This window comes from Rhinolophus ferrumequinum, chromosome 11 (assembly GCF_004115265.2).
Source record: "Rhinolophus ferrumequinum isolate MPI-CBG mRhiFer1 chromosome 11, mRhiFer1_v1.p, whole genome shotgun sequence".
Lineage (NCBI taxonomy): Eukaryota > Metazoa > Chordata > Mammalia > Chiroptera > Rhinolophidae > Rhinolophus > Rhinolophus ferrumequinum.
In genome coordinates this window covers 10,313,494-10,331,128 of record NC_046294.1, presented here as the reverse complement: position 1 = coordinate 10,331,128, position 17,635 = coordinate 10,313,494, and the positions used below count along the sequence as shown (strand labels likewise).

The window sequence follows — 17,635 nt, the reverse complement described above, 5'->3', positions numbered from 1 at the left end:
ACTCTTCTATTACACACAAAAATATTATTAGCTAGTGGTAAAAGGGAAAACATAAAGCCTTCGGATCTCTTTCCTATTACAGCAATTACCAATCCCATATGGCTTCCTAAGAAGTAGTTAATACAGAGCTGGGCACAGCCTCAGCAGGTGGTACCCCAGGAAGCCAGGTGGAACCAGAGGTGGTGAATAATTCTGTTTACCAGCCCACTGATGATAGATCACAAAATTACCAGAAAGAGGAACTACAAGCTCTTGGGGTAAGTCAGCCTTATTTTAGAAATTGCCTTAAGATGAAAGAAAATATTAATAACTATCACATGAAAAATCTTATTTATGCTCATAAGGAGGAATTTCTGAGTTACTCAGCATGCCATCAATAACATTGCTCCTTTAATAAAAAACTGCTGCATATTTTAGACCTGGGAATAGAATGGCAGAGGCAGGGCCAGCCCGGTGGCTCAGGTGGTTGGAGCCCAGTGCTCCTAACACAGAGGTCATGGGTTCGATTTCCACCTAGTGAGCTGCGCCCTCTACAGCTAAGATTGTGGACAACGGCTCTCCCTGGAGCTGGGCTGCCGTGAGCAGCGGGAGGTTAGTGTGAGCTGCAGGGGAGGAGAGGAGGGGGCAGCAGCCACTGGCTGGTGAGAGCCGCCATGAGCTGCTGTGAGTGACCGACAAGTGGAGACCAACTGCCTTAGCCAGGGAAAAGGAAAAAAGAAATGCAGAGGCATAATCTCATGGTAGAAACATCCTATCAGCATTGAACAGTGGACTCCAGTCTGACCATCTATATCAGGAGGCTGAATTCTATGAACTCATGTTCTGTATTTTAAATTTAAAAATTGGATTGAGGGAAAGATTGAGTAAAATGTTGCTTAAGGCCTATCTGCCCTCATCATATTATGACCCCAAAACATGCAGAGAAGATAATTCGACTCAATTTATGTTATCAGTCATATCTCCTTTACTCTTCTGCCACTTCCTTTGTTTTTTATCATACATGTGTATGTCTTTTTTTGACCTTTTAAATATTTATTAAATCTATAGGGATGACATTGGTTAGTAAAATTATATAGGTTTCAAGTGTACATTTCTATAACACATCATCTGCATATTGTATTGTGTGTTCACCACTCAGAGTCAGTTCTCCTTCCATCATCATATATTTGACCCCCTTTTTACTCTTCTACAACCCTCCCTCCCCCTTACACTCTGGTAACCACTAAACCGGTGTCTGTGTAAATGAGTTTTTGTTTCTTTGTTTGCTTGTCTTGTTTCTTTGTTGCTTTCAGTTTTATATCCCACATATGAGTGAAGTCTAAGATTTTTTCTGTCTGACTTATTTCGCTTAGCATGATAATCTCAAGATCCATCCACATTGTCGCAAATGGCAGTATTTCATCTTTCCTTATGGCCGAGTAATATTCCATTGTGTATATGTACCTCATCTTCTTTATCCAATCATCTATCGAAGGACATTTCCATGTCTTTGCCACCGTGAATAATGCTGCAGTGAACCCAGTGGTACATATATGTTTACAAGTAAATGTTTTCAGATTTTCTGGGTAGATACCCAGAAGAGGGATTGCTGGGTCATCTGGTAATCCTATCCTTAATTTTTTGAGGAACCTCAATACTGTTTTCTCTAGTGTCTGTACCAATTTATATTCCCACTAGCAGTGTATGAAGGCTCTTTTTCTTCACAATAGCTCCAACACTTTTTATTACTTGTCTTGTTGGTGATAGCCATTCTAACAGTTGAGGTGACAGCTCATTGTGGTTTTGATTTGCATTTCCCTAATAGCTAGTGAAGTTGAGCATTTTCCCGTATATCTGTTGTTCTGCCACTTTCAAAAAGGGTTTGCGAGATTGAACAGAAGTAGGGAGGAAGGTGAAGATGTAGGGTTGCCAATGGAATTGGTGGGACTCAGTTCTCCTTCCATCACCATGTATTTGACCTCCTGATATCTCCTTCCTGAGGAAAATTTAAATGGTCTGTTCTCCGTAGATACTAGTATATGACCATTATGCTTTTTTTGCTTTTCCTTCTTACAGGCCATCCAGATCCTGAATGGAGCAGTAATTCTGGCTCTGGGAGTTTTTCTGGGTTCCTTACAAACCTTATCCCATCTCTTCAGGCACTTCTTCTTTTTTTTTTTTACCTTCTACACAGGCTATCCGATATGGGGTGCTGTATTTGTGAGTATTCAAATACCCTAACCATAGATCATTTCTTAGATACCATGGCTAGCAATGTGTTTGATTATTAAAGTATTGTTCTTAGGTAATTTGAAGGTTACATGCTGTAGGTTTGATTTGTAATTCTTGACACAAACAAGTTTTAAAAACAAAACATCTTTCTTTCTGATTAAAAGAAATCACATTTGCTGAGAACAATTTAAGTCCCAAACGTTAGTCTACTACCCATGTATTCAATTTGTGGATACTAATAAAATTGAATGAAAAATGAGTATTGATGAATTGGCTTGTATAGTACATCCAGAGAGTCCTGGTTTGGGAGATAAGAGATTTACCTGCTGATTACTGTCTGAAAATCAGAAGAGTGATATCCCCTATTTGGGTCAAAATATAATCAGTAAAAATAAGCTAGGTGATTTTTTAAAATCTGGGTGATTTAAAAATTTATTTATTCAGCTTTGTCATTTGATTATCACCTACCTGATGGTTTTCTTGGTTTTGCTTGTTTGTTTTGCTTGTTTGTTCTGGTGCTAGAACTTTGAGAATTTATACATGTTCAGTCTTTGAGTAAACATGAAAACAAAAATGCTACCATAAAATCTAAGATGGGAAAGTTTAGTTGAAAATAGTGAATAGAACCTGTAATTGGCAAATGAAAAAGAAAGAAATTTATAACAAGTCTTAGGCTCTTAATTTATTCATGCTTTTATTTTTTGAGAATCACTGACCTTTTGATCTCCTTCAAAAAGAAATTGCTTATAATTTGGCTAAAATTTATTGGCCCAAATCGGATCTCATGTTCTGACAAAAGATTATCTGCTATTTCTGGATACAGTCCAAAATGTGTAATTTGGATTGTATATTTCTGAAAATTTTAGATAGTTAATATCATTTTGGTGGAATAGTTAGAATCTGAATTTTTCTAGAAAAGCCAGGGTACACATTTGTTTTGCATAATGAATTCTGGCTACTTGAATGGAAATTTTCCGTATTGTAGAAAAAAGAATAATAAAATGTTTAAATTACTCAACCAGAAAAGAATTTTCTTTTCCCAAAAAGTGAGGTCAGTTTATCAAAAAAAAAAAAAAAAAAAAAAAAAAAAAAAGGAGGAGGAGGAGGAGGAGGAGGAGTAGAAGAAGGAGAAGAAGAAGAAGAAGGAAAGAGCCATGGTCAGGGAGCCAGAGTTGCACTCTTTTAGCATCGACACTAAGATACAAATCTGACCATTGGATTCCCATTGCTGGAAGCTTCTTTCTGGCTCTGTCTCACCTACAGAGCAGAGTCTAAGGTCCACAACATGGCACAAAACCCTTCAGATGTGGCCTTACCTTCAACTAAGCCCTCGTCTCACTCCCTTTCCCTCTGTATACATGCCCTGCTGTATATCGACTGTGTGATTCCTTCCCTTCTCCAGTCTTTTTCTTGTTCATCCTTATTAACTATGTGACTTGGGAAACTCTCACCCTACAGTTTCCTCACTAGGAAGGTAGAAATAATATGAGGACCTTCTCTTTGGGTCACTGTGAAATTAAATGGAAATATGTATATAAAAACCTTAGCGATTGTTAGTAATTTGAGTGCTTTCTGCATGCTTGGCACATATATAACCCTGACTATGTGTTGTTATGTTTCATTTTATCCCCACGTAGCTATAAGGTAAGTAATATTAACATGGGGACATGCACCTCTCTATTTTACAGAAAAAGAAACTGAATCAAAGAAGGGTTTGATAATTATTCTAAGGTTATGGAATGAACATGAGCTGAAGATGGGATCAGAACACTGAGCACACGCTCTTAACCACAAAGCTGTAGTGACTCAGGAGTTTCCTGTGATAACCGCTTCGTTATTTGAAATATAATTCAAAGCCTGTTCCTTCATGTTTGGCCAGAATTCAATAATTGAACTGTATGTAGCAAGCCTTTGCTCTACATGATTTTGGCAACTTTTCCCTCAGACCATAGGAGTGGTAAACCATTGGTAAATGGTTGTGAGATTTGAGATAAACAATACAATGAGGTTTTGAGAAAACCATGAACATGTGGAGAATTCCATTTATCAAAAGTAGAGTCATGGAAACAATAGCATAGCAAAATAGTAATTTAAAAAGTAGTGGATACATCAATATAGACACTCAAATATTTGTAAAAGATTTTTTAGAACATCCAGTCCAATAAATCAAAACCTTATCTGAATCTTGAGTAAAAATATGAGAATGATATTACATATATATACACATGTGTATGTAAGTAAATATTATTTACATTTAATATAAATATAAGCATAAATGTAATTATAGTACAGTAAATGTCTATATCTCTATATATTTATTTTATGTTTTTAAAGTATGCACACCCACATAAACCTGTAAAAAGCCAGACTTAAAACAAAATGAAAATATTATAAATTTACTCAAAATTTAAACTAATTTAAAATTTTATTCATATAACATGATGAGCAACATCAAGTATAATTTTGTGTTCTGGATGTGAATTTTAAAAAGTTTTTTATGACTTGCTAGATATTTGCTAATCATGGGAGGAACTAGAAAAAATAGTTGAGGCTTAATATTTTTTTATCTGATTCATTTCCTCTTTTCAAACAATTTATTAGTTCAGGATCCATATCTGGTACAGCTGGGAGAAAACCCACCAGAATGTTGGTAAGTAGCAGTTCTTCCTCTTTCCCCATGGTCACAGGAGTAGAAATGTTCTCCATTAATAGTAGGAGAGTAGAGGTTGGTATATCCAGCAGAGACACTGAGTCTCTTTAATGCACAAGAAAATTAATTTTCTTAAGGCATTCACATAGATCATCAGAAAATCATATAGATTGTGAATATGATTAGTGGGATGGTTAATATGAATATTTGATGAATCTGAAGCTTAGAAAAACCTTCTTGATTTTTATGTATTGTTAAATTTGAGCAATTCTAATTATTTTGAGTATAAACTCTCCCACCACAACTGAAAGCCAAAAATTCTATTCCTTTGGTGAGCTATTAAACAATTACGAGGTCTTATTATATGTTCTTACTAAATCATCTACCTATTTATACTGCTTTCTTAGTCCATTCACTCTCTCTCCTACCTAGATGGCTATTTGTCCTTTATATTCTCTCTTCAAACACCAACCCTTTTTCTCTCATCTTTACTCTCTGGTGATGACCTGGCTTCCTATTCTGAGAAACAAAAGCCATAAGAATTTCCAGACCCACACTACAATATCTACCTCATTGACCAGATCCATACCAATATATTTTTTTCTTCTTTCCTCTTACCATCAGTGACCTCTGCGATTTTCTTCAAAGCCAGTACCCCTACTTGAATCCTTGATTTTGTTTGTTCCTTTTTTCCCCACACTCCAATTCTCTTTCTACTAGATCTTTTTAATTAGCCTATAAGCATCCACTTACTGCTCTTGAAAGAAAAATATCTCAACCTTCTTTTCTCCTGCTAGCCACAAGCACAATTTTTCCCTTTCTTGCTAAACTCCTTAAAGGAATTATCTGTACTTTGGCTCCAATTCCTATCTAACTCGTTTAAACTAAACCCGCTCCAATAAGGCTTTCTTTTCTTTCCTGTCACACCTCTGTAACTGTTCCCCATACGACCACTGGAGAGTTCTACAATGGTAGGACAAAGGTCAATTCTCAGTCTCCATTGAACTCAATCCACGAGTAACATTTAGCACACAGTTCATCACTCCCTCCTTCCAATAATTTCTTCCCTTTCTTCCAGGACACCTTGATTGATTGGCTGGTTTGCCTCCTATGTTTTTAGTTGCTCCTTTTCAATCTCCTTTCCTAGTTCCTTTTTTTCTCTTCCACCTTTTAATGTTGGGGTATCCCATAGCTGAATTCTTTGTCACTTGCTCTACTCACTCCTGTGGCAATCTCATTCATTCTCATGGCTTTGAACGACATCTACATGCCCACAACTCTGAAAGTAATACTTCTAGCCTAGATCTCTCTTCTGAGCACAAGACTGCTCCATATCTGATTGCATCTACTTAGAGTTCCAAAGGTCCAAAACTCAACTCCTAATCTTCCTCCAAAAACCTTCTCCATCCACTGTCCCCCTCATGTCAGTGGATGAGAACTGGATCCATCCTTCCTGATTTCCAGGTCCCAAACCTTAGAATTATCCCTTCTTCTTTCTTGAACAATCTTGAATCTAATTTGTCAGTAAATCCTGTTGACCCTACTTTCAAACTGTATCTAATTTTGACCTTTTCTCATCTTTCTACTGACAACACTTCATCTAATCTACCATCCGCTCTCTTAATCAGCTCCTTCCTTCCAAACTTGGCCCTATCTAAACTAGTCTCACTTGAGTGTTCCCTTTAAAACAGAAATCGAATTGTCTTTCCCCTTTGCTCGTAGTCTGCTAAAGTATCTGTTTTTCTCAGAGTAAGAACCAAAATCTTTTCCAGGACCTGAAGGTCCCTCCCTACCTGGTCTGCTAACTGGTCACTCCCTATCTTCTTTTCCAGATATTGTTTACATTTGGTCACTCCCCCTCCAACCACTTTGCCAGCCTTGCTTCCCTAGAACGTTTCTGGGACACTCTAGCCTCAGGGCTTAGAACTGAGTGTTTCCTTGACCAGAGGACATCCCCTCAGATATCCTCAAAGCTGCCTCCCTCAGCTCTTCAATGCCTCTCCCCTGTGTCATTCCTATTTAATATCATAAACCTCCACTCCTCTCTCTCTGGATTTCCACATCTTCTTTACTCCACTCTGTTATCCCATAGCACTTAATTTCTTTTAAAAATACTATATAATTGACCTATTAGTATACTTGATTGTTTTCTTTACCATTGCTTGTAGAATGTAAGCTCCACAAAGGTGGGGACCTTTGTATCTTTGTTCATTTAGTTTACCCAGCATCTAGGATATTGCTGGTTGTGTAAACAACATTCAATTGATGTTTATTTAAGTGAATTGTAGACAAAGGGATGAAAGATGTGCTGCCTATATTAATTGAAAATCATTGCTTTTTAGATGCAAAGCAGCTTCGGGATGAACCTTGCCAGTGCTACAGTTGCACTAGTGGGGTTTATTTTTCTCTCAATAAATTTAGCAGTTAACAGCCTGTCATTCAAGAGCTGTCAGTCTTCGTCGTTACTGGACTTACGCATTTACACACGGGTGCCTCATCAAATGTATGTTTTAAAACATTATGTTTCATTATAAAATATTTCAAACAACCTAAAGTATACAGAAAAATAATATACTAGTTACCATTCTGCCTTGATTTGAATCTCAGCTCAGCCATTTATTAGCGCTGCAATGAAGGGCAAATTAGGTAACCTCTGCGTTTCAATTTTCTCATCTTTGAAATGAGAATAGTAACAGTATCAATCTCACATGGTTGGTACAAGGACTAAATAAGTTAATATTTGATAAGCAATTAAAACAGTGTTTAGAACACTGTTGCATTATTATCCATATTACTACCACCGCTGTTATTAAAATCTGCTGTTATTAAAATATAAAAAGAGAGATTAAATTTAAATTTTTTTTTCATTCCCCATCTTGCTTCCTAAAACTTACTTGGGAGACTTACAGTTTTCTTTGTGGTCTGGCATTTTCAAATAATGAATTATTGAAAATTTGGATGATTTCAATTTTGAATTTATTTGAATACGATATTTTCAAAGGAAAAGATCTTTAATAACCTTTCCAAATAAGTATTTTTTCGTTTGTGTTTAGGCATTCTCCCTTTTCTGAGGTCAACTTAGAAATTAATATTTTCCTTCACATCTGTCCATTTCCCCTTGATGATTTATGAACTATTATTTCCTAACTTACTCCTAATTCTCCTGTTTACTGATGCTACTCGTGGTAGAGTCCTCGTTTTCTTCATTATATTTTTATTGCTCTCAGTTTACATTTATATGGGTCTGATTTTTCTGTGGATTTTGTGTTATTTTTCCCTCCAGAGCAATTTTGTATTTGCTTCTTCTAGGTGCCTCAGAAATAAAAGAAGTAATTTTTTATTTAATATTTTAGCTTAGTGTTTTAGTTTTTAGAAATAGTGTAAAATGCCTGAACCCATATGAAGTACAACTAATATGGTGGAGGGGTCATTTTTTGTGCATTTTTAAAAAACTGCCTACTCACCTCTTAGTTTGCTTCTTCCAGCTGGTAAATGGTAGTGATGGTGTCAGAATTTTGCCTCTATAGCTTCTTCCCCCCATGACTACTTCCCATCCCTTGATACAGAAATACAATGTATCTCTCTTTCCAGGAAAAATATTTCCATGCTTTTAGATTGATATTGGGTCTCTTAGAGAGTGTTGGTGTGTGACTGTGTATTAAACCTAATTTATGGTTTACTCAGTTCCATTTTATGGGAGGGAAATGTTGTAGTTTGGTTTCCTGCTAACATTTTTTTCCTCTGAATGTTTCTACTGAGTTTGATGTGAGGCATCATATCCCCCAGGGCCTTGTGTCTCTAATGTTAATGCTTACCTTGCGGGAATTGTGCCAAACCATCTCCATCTCAGCCATGGGTGCAAAGCAAACTGCTGCCATTCAGGAGAGGTAGGTTTGTTTCCATGACCACTGATTCACAAGGTCTGCAACCTCCCTCTAGGGTTTGAGCTTGTCTCTGACTCTTGCAATTGGAAAGAGAATTCTGTGTGATAATAATCTGCGGGGTTCTTGGAGTTACAGATGGTTGAATGTTAGAGATGGAATAAAGCCTGGAAAAGAATTCTGGTGTAAATGCAAGAGGAAACAGTGTTATTTCATACCTAAGAGTGTTGCGGAAGAAGGACGAGGACTGAGAGACTCAAGAGGCACGCAGAGATCAGGGAGAAGCTTTATTACAGCTTTATTACGCAGGCGGGCTCAGCGGGATTGTTCCCAAAGAACTGAGCACTTCCCAGGGTCGGGCGCTTTGTTTTACAGGGTTAGGCCTCCGGGTTTGGGGGAGATTCGCTCTATTGCTATTGCGACGCTAGGGATTGGTTAAATCTGGCCAGGGTGCCGGGATGTCCGTCCCTAGCAGCTGTGATTCTTCAACATTGTGTTGACAGGGAGGCCTCTAACTATAGTGCCCACGGAGAAATCTCCCATAAGGGGATGGAGGGAGACAGCTCCGATAAGGATGGAGCTCGTAGCGGGCGGGGGGGGGGGGGGGGGGGCCTGTAGGAAAAACCGACCCAACAAGAGCACACATTTTTTATACAGATAGAATTAAGGTATTATTTTCTTGTAACTTGTCCCTTTTTAGCTGTATACCCAGGGGGAAAAATCACGAATTGCCTCTAGATTTTTGGTATCTCAACTGTGATATGAAAACGTTTTCATTTATTTCTGATGTTTGTTGTAAGGACTATGTACATAATACCTTAGCACAGTGATAATCAGCGAGTGACTGTTATTGGTGATGATCCTGATGATACCAGGAAGGGATAGGAGAGGGAAGGGATGAGCCTATTCTTGGAGATTGATATTTTGTTTTGCAGGTAATTTCCTCACCTCCTTATTCTGTGGAGTCAGGAGCACATCCTCATTAAAGTAGGTCTGAGAGCAGAGAAACTCAACCCCAAATCTCCATGAGTTAGAGCTCCATCCAAGAACTCTAGAGAACAGGAGGCTGTGAAACATATTCCTGCTATCATTGAACCAGTCATGAGAAGCTTGGACATGTACTTAATCCTTGCTGTCCTAACTATAAATCCCATTTGTGTGTCCTGGTACTGAAGGACAAATATCTTTCTTGAGGCGTTCTTGGCCTTGTACCTTCTATGATCACCACTCCAAAGTTGTTCCCAGAAATCGGTTTCTTTTTCTTCTTACCCATCTACTCCATTGCTTTACAAGGTAGTATAAAGAAGACAGGGAGAATAATCTTTACCTCATGCATTCTCTCTAAAATCCAACAGTCATCCAGCCAATGAGAAGAAAAATGAGTCAGATTGTTGTTCATTGCAGAAAAATGTTTCTTGATTTTAGCTGACATCAGCATTGTAAAAACTGTCAAATAAAAAAAGATCATTATCGTTATCATTAAGACAAATTTTAACTATATTTGAGGTGGGAGGGTCAAGCCTCAAGATTTTATTTCAATCAGCTGTCAAGGTTCATTTACGCATGCCCTGGTACAGAAATAATGGTTTAGGTCAGGGACGTTGACAGCAAGATCAACACTTATTCTTCAAGCAAGGTGATAAAGTGTAAAACAAACAAAACAAAGAATAGGGCTTTAAAATCCCACAGATATGGGGGACAGCCAATTAGCACAGTTGGTTAGAGTGCGGAACTCTTAACAACAAGGTTGCCAGCTCAGTCCCCATATGGGCCACTGTGAACTGCACCCTCCACAACTAGATTGAAACAGCTATGTGACTTGGAGCTGATGGGTCCTGGAAAAACACACTTAAAATAAATAAGTGTGTTTAAAATAAGAGTGTTTAAAATAAGTGTGTTAAACTTAAAATAAATAAACGTTTAAAATAAAAGTTTAAAATAAATAAAAGTTTAGATATGGGTTCAAATTCTGATACTGTCACTCATTACCTGTGTGAATTTGAGCAAGTTACTTAACCTCTCTGACCTATTTTTCCTCATTGGTAGTATCAATTATCTCATCAGTTGTTATAAGGGTTAAACAAAAGTAAAGCAAACTTGGAATAGCATCACAACTACTTGACAACGAACTTGCTGTCGTTGTTGGTCTTGTTGGGATTGTTGAGGCTGAGGTGGGATTGTGGTCAGATGTGCAGAAACCCTCACACTTCCACTCTGGCTCCTCTGATACCCTCCAACGACTTCAGTGGCTCCCTTTTAAGGTGGCAGTTGGATGCTGGAGCTCCCTCTGATGTACCTGGTTCCTGATTTATAAATCTACTACTGAAGTACTTGTATATGTGATTTATAAACTAATTTTCCTCTCTTGATACTGAACTGAGTCATCCACACTGTCTTTAGTTCACACACACACACGTTACTCTTAGCTCCTTGTTTACCATATTTGCAAAGATTCTCCCACACTTTTTACTAATTCTTGCCTCTCTTCTTCAGAATACGTATATGTATATACAAATTATTTCTGTTTTAATACATTCAATGGTCATTTAGGGAGTACCTACTATGTGCCACGTGCTTTGTTAGGAGTTTGGCCTACAATAGAGACTGACCAATAGTCCCTGCTCTGCAGTTGCTCATAGTGGAACATACTGACCCACAGAAACATATAACTACAACCTGGAGCAACAAGAGCCATGATAGGGAGAGAATACGAATCTCGGGAAGCAAGTAGGAAGAATTTCTAACCCAGGTTAGGGGCCACGTCAGTGACAATCTTTCAGAAGATTTTTCTTCTAAACTGAAGTCTTAAAGAAGACAGGGAGTTAGCATGATGAAGGGGAAGAGACAGAAGGGGATCCATGCAAAAGACTCTAACGAGGGAGAACTTAGGGTATTCAGGGGACCGACAAGAGAGTTTAGTGTATCTAACTTTGACGTGTGAGGGGCAGATGGCGAGGTATAAGTTTGGAGAGAGAACTGTAGACATTATAGGAGATGGTAAGACAAGCAACTCTGAGTCTTAAGAAGCAATTGAAAATTTATGCAGTGGTGTTGAATGGGCTTTTATTGACTTGTGAGAGTTGATTTTAAATTTTCAGGGAGCACAAGTCAATTTTGGGAATTTGAAATTGGCTGTAGTGGGAGGGTTTATACCACAGAGATTAGCAAAAGCCACAATTCACATTCCCACCCCACCTCCAACCAACCACACTCCACCCCATTCCACCCCACCCCCACCCTCCAACCTAGGAACGTGCTGGTAAATAGTTAACTGACTTTCCAACATGTTTTGTAACATTTTCAGATTTACAGGAGAGTTGTAAAGATAGTATAGTGTTCCCATATAGTCTATTCATCTTCCCCTAATGGTAACGTCTTACAAACATAGTTCATTTATCAAAACTATGGAATTATCATTCGTGCAACATTAACTAAACCACAGGTTTTATTAGAGTCTCACTAGTTTTTCCATTAATGCCCATTTTTGTTCCAGGATTCAATCCAGGATACCACGTTGTACTTAGTTGTCATGTTTCCTTAGTCTCTTATCACTTATGACAGTTTCTTAGACTACCCTTATTTTTCATGACTTTGACATTTTTGAAAAGCATTGTTTGGTTCTTTGGTAGATTGTCCCCTCAGTTTGGGTTTGTTTGATATTATCCCATGATTAGACCAGATTTGTGGGTTTTCAGGAAGAATTCCATACAGATAAAGTGATCTTATCACATCTTATCCGGATACCTGGTACACTCATGATATCAGCATGACATCATTGGTGAAATTAACTATGATTTCTTGATTAAGGGTGTGTCTGCCAGGGGTGTCCAGTGTAAAGTTACTATTTTCTCTTTTCAATTCTCTATTCATTAGAAGTGAGTTCATAACTTCAGTCCACATTCAAGGGGAGGAGACATGAGCTCCACTTCCTGGAGAAAAGAAGATCAAAACAAATGTGGACCTGTGTTAAAGCCATCACAGTAATAAATATTTTAGAGAAGATATTTTGATGCTAAGCAAGTATCCTATTTCTCCTTAAAGTTTCACCCCTTAATTTTAAATTCATGTGTAGAATTTGCCTGCGTTAATTACTACTGTGATGTTCTAAAGATGATTTTCCATTTTCCTCATTTCTTCTTCATTGATTTTTTGAAGTCTTCTTTTAAAAAAGATTTGTCCCTTCTCTCTCATTATTTAGTTACTAAATCATCCATTCATATCAGTATGGACTCATAAACATTTACATTACTCTTGGGATATGACATATTTATTTTGTTGCTCAAATTTTTTTCATCTTTGGCCATTGAGAGCAGAGTTGGCTCCTCTGTAGTTTTCACATGCCCTAACCCTCCCTTGCCATTTTCAGCACTTTCTTATTTCCCAGAACTGTAAGGTACTGCAGGCTCATTCACTGGTGCAGACCTAGAATTTTAATTTCTACAGAGAGCCCTGATTTTTTCTTTTTCTTTCTTTCTTTTGAACTATATTTAGAAAGCGCCACAGGATTCATTCTAACACTCACCTCTCCCATCATGCTCATTTATAACCCATTTCCTGAATGTAAGAAACCTGATAACAATTATCCAAATTTTATTTACTTGTCTGTTTAATTTTAGTGTACATGTAAAGTTGTTCCAGAATTGCTAACCAGTATTCTTGTAAGAAATAAATTTACCTACTAGCGTATGGCATTTATTATAAGTACAGTTCTTTTTTATCTTTAGCCTTAAGGCACACTGTCAAAGGGTGGCTTTTCAGTTACTTAGGTCTGCTCCTTTTAACCCCTGCCTCTTTCAGGAACATTTTCATGCATTTTGTAATATGGTTTAATTCACTTTTCACAGTTCATATTTCATCCTGGTTGATTTTCTTCTTCTTTTTTTCTTTCTTTCTTCTCTTCTTCCTCCTCCTCCTCCTCCTTCTTCAGGAAAAAAAGGATATAGGGGAATTGTTTTCTTACAGGGAGCCACATTCTGCCCTTGAATATTTTTTGTGATATAAAGTACATGATCCTTAGTTTAGAATCCCTCTGACAAAGCATTCCCTTCTGTCACTCTTTATAGAAACTGTGGCACACTGAGAGTCACATGGTTTTACAGTAATAAAACCTAAGCTCACAAAGGAAGGAGATTAACATTTATTGAATATGTACTATGCCTCAGGCTCTTTGTTAGGTGTGTTGCATTTAATACCCCGTTTAATTTGACCCTCAGAACACCATTAAGATTTGATAAAAAGTTGGAGAGGTTGGAGGAAGGAGTTAAGATTGACTTTGAAGCCGTGAGCTTGCACTCTGTGCTATTTACATGTTTATCTTATTTAATCATAACAACCCTTACAAGTAGACATTATGACTCCCATTTTAAAGGGAAGATCAGAGACAGAGAAAGAAAGAAATTTACTCATAATCATACAGTTAATAATGTATAGGTTCATATTCATTTTGGATCTGAATACAATAAAACTCAAATTTTTTAAATGATTATTTTATAGGTTGCAAAGTGATTCTACTTATCTTTTCTCCACTGAGGTTTGCAAAAATCCTTCAGTCAAGCCCAGGTTTTATTTGAGGTAGGCTGGGGCCGGGGCAGTAGTGCACAGTGTGGCTCAGAGTGGTTGGAGAAAAAACTGATGGTTAGGGCCGGCCCGGTGGCTCAGGCGGTTGGAGCTCCATGCTCCTAACTCTGAAGGCTGACGGTTCGATTCCCACATCGGCCAGTGGGCTCTCAACCACAAGGGTGCCGGTTCGACTCCCGCAAGGGATAGTGGGCTGCGCCCCCTGCAACTAGCAACGGCAACTGGACCTGGAGCTGAGCTGCGCCCTCCACAACTAAGATTGAAAGGACAACAACTTGACTTGGAAAAATGTCCTGGAAGTACACACTGTTCCCCAATAAAATCCTGTTCCCCTTCCCCAATAAAAAATAAATAAATAAAATAAACTGTTAAAGCTTAAAAAAACAACAACCATGTATAAAAAAAGAAACTGATGGTTGCTAGATGGGAGGGGGTTGGGGGATGGGGGAGAAGGTGAAGGGATTAGAAAGTACAAATTGGTAGTCACAAAATAGTCGCGGGGATGTGAAATACAGTATGGGGAATATAATCAATAATGGGTATATAGGGTGTCAGGTGGGCACTGGACTTATGGGGGGGGTCACTTCATAAATTGTATAGATGCCTGACCACTGTGCTGTACACCTGAAGCTGATGTAGAATAATATTGAATGTCAACAATAATTATATATCTATAGATATAGATCTATATAGATTATATATAATATAGATAGATAGATAGATAGATAGATAGATAGATAGATAGATGATAGATAGATAGATAGATAGAGATAAGATATAGATATATTCACAGGATGTAAAGTACAGCATAGGGAATATAGTCAATGGTATTGTAACAGCTATATATGATGTCAGGGGGTAGTAGATTTGGGGGGTGTTATCACTTTGTGAGGCGTGTAAATGTTTTGTGCACCTGAAACTAATATAAAAAATTAAATTAAAAAAATACATGGAACAAATTTTAGAACAAAGTACACAGGACTGTTCTAGTTTGAATATGGCTACTGACGGTCTAGTAAAATGAATGTATAGGATTTACATTAAACCTTAGCATCATGTATTTCTTACCTCTAGGGATTAAAATAAATTATAAAAGTTTCCAGAGATAAAAATACACGACACATACAAATATTTGGAATTTGAAGTTACATTGGATTCTGAAAACAAACTCTAGATGCTAGAAGAAAATAGAATGAATGAGTATTTTCCTGTTCAAACTCCATACCCCTCTAGAATTCAATTAATACAACGATATAAAAAAGTAGATGTTCAGAAGAGTAAAGTCTCAAAAACTAGAATCTCCCAGATACCCTTTCTCAGCATGTTTTTGGAGAATATGTTCTACCAACATGTAGTAATACACTAAGAAAGAGAAAAATGGGGGATCAAAGAAACAGGGAATTCAATATAAAACCATGCAATGGGAAGTCCCAGGATGATAGCTGTGTGGCCTGCTTAAAAGCAACGAGTTTAGACTGAAACATGAGGTGACACAGGTGACTCCAGAAAACTTATGTGATGCATCTTTCTTTGCAATGTGAGAAAAGATTGATAGGCAACGTATACAACACTTGTAAGGTATTGGAGGAGAAAATTGTGTTTTCAAAAATAAGCCAGTAAAGAATAGGAAATTATTAAAAGTTTGATATAATGCTGAAAACAGTGAAAATGGATTTATGCAGACATTCAAATGTAATTGTATTAGGAGGATGGTGGAAAGGAAGATTGGGTTAAAGAAAGTTAATATGCTCATCATCCATAATAGGGACAGAACAGCTGATGTCTGCACCTTGTATATGATTCTGAGTGTCTCAGAATTCTCCATATTAAGCAGATGTTCTTGGTTGCAAGAGAACAAATATATTCCACACTTCTAATTTGCCCTGTGAACAGTGTCATTTTGGGAGATAGAAGGGGTGTGAGCAGATAAAGAATTAACACATGCAGAACCTCGGTGCTTGGTGGTTAAGTGGCCCAGAGGATGCAACAGACAAACTCCAATTTCAGAAAGGGTTCAAAGAAATTTTAAGTACCTGGGTAGTCTATGTAAATTTTTCTCTTTGCGTTTCTGAAGTCATGCAAATGAAGAGACAAAAGTTTCCAAGTTTGAACTCAGTGCCTGGCGTTTTACAATCCGCCATCTTGTTCTGTGAACGCTATTTTTTTCATTTCCTTCATTTTTATAGCTAAATTTCTCATGGAACATTGAGCACTTGGTATCAGTCTGAGTCTCCCTTGGTCTTGGGCTCTTAATCATATTTATTTAACCCATACTAGACTCTGGGCTGACAGAAAGAGAGCGAGAATTTCCTTTGGGAGTATCAGAAAATACCCCTTAAAAGATAGCACACTTCCAATGTGTAACATGCAAATTCATGCATACTTATTTTAAGGAATTTGAGCATTCAGTTTGAGAAAACAATTGTTCAGGTGAGATGGGAAAGCAAATTTCTTTTGAGTTTGGGAAAATAAATGTAACAGAGAAGAACCTTTGCTTGTCAAAGAGGAAGCCAGGTTGGGCGGGGGCTGGTGGTGGTTGATGAAAACTTGTGCAAGTGTGTTGCCAGAAGGCGGAAATATATGTGGTAGGGGAGAAATGTTAGCTCAATTATCTCTTACTTCCAGGCAGACACATGATTGAAACTCATCTTGATAATTTTGCCCCCACCAAAAAAAAAAAAAAAATTTTTTTTTGCCATATGTTTCAACTATTGTGAAAGATGAAAGAGCATGGCTGGAAGCACCCACATCATGGACACAGAAGATGATACATATCTCAGAAGGGAGTAGGAAGAATATGCTGGTGAAAACTGAGATATGAAACAATTTGGAGGCTTATGGTTTGCATTTTTCAAGATGCTGTTGAAAATTCTCACAAAAGAGCTTCATGTCCAAACACCAAAGACCATCCTCCATCTGTTTCCTATCTAAATCTCAAGACTAATTTCTAATCATTTGCTGCACATGTAATGAACTATTATATACTCCCAGTTAACAGGGTAAACAGGCATTTCTTCAACTCTTTCCCCAGCAGAGGTGGTATAATTTCACTGAGGGAGAGCAAGGAATGAAATCACCTGAGGCTATGATTTTAAGTCCTGGCTCAAACGTTCCTTTTCCTGGGAATCTCTTCCTTGAATTATACATACCCCTTATCAGGTAGAATTGATAGGTCTTCTGGTATGTTCCAGCAGCCTCTGACATCTTGGTATTTTTATATCATTTATCTTTGGTCTACTCTGCTGGATTTTGAGCTGGACAAGGGCTGGGATCACAGTTGTGGGAACAGAGTCCCAGAGAGCAGAGTTTCCAGGCT

General features: G+C 37.7%; 1 protein-coding gene across 1 annotated transcript; it reads left to right on the top strand.

Annotated features, from left to right (window-relative positions):
* Nucleotides 1-98: 98 nt before the first annotated feature.
* Nucleotides 99-9,771, top strand: MS4A3 (membrane spanning 4-domains A3). Its single transcript, XM_033121274.1, is given in 7 exon segments — nt 99-257; nt 2,056-2,199; nt 4,805-4,861; nt 7,204-7,350; nt 8,648-8,714; nt 8,717-8,748; nt 9,712-9,771. Coding segments are annotated over 7 exon segments (666 nt in total).
* The last annotated feature ends 7,864 nt before the right edge of the window (nt 9,772-17,635 follow it).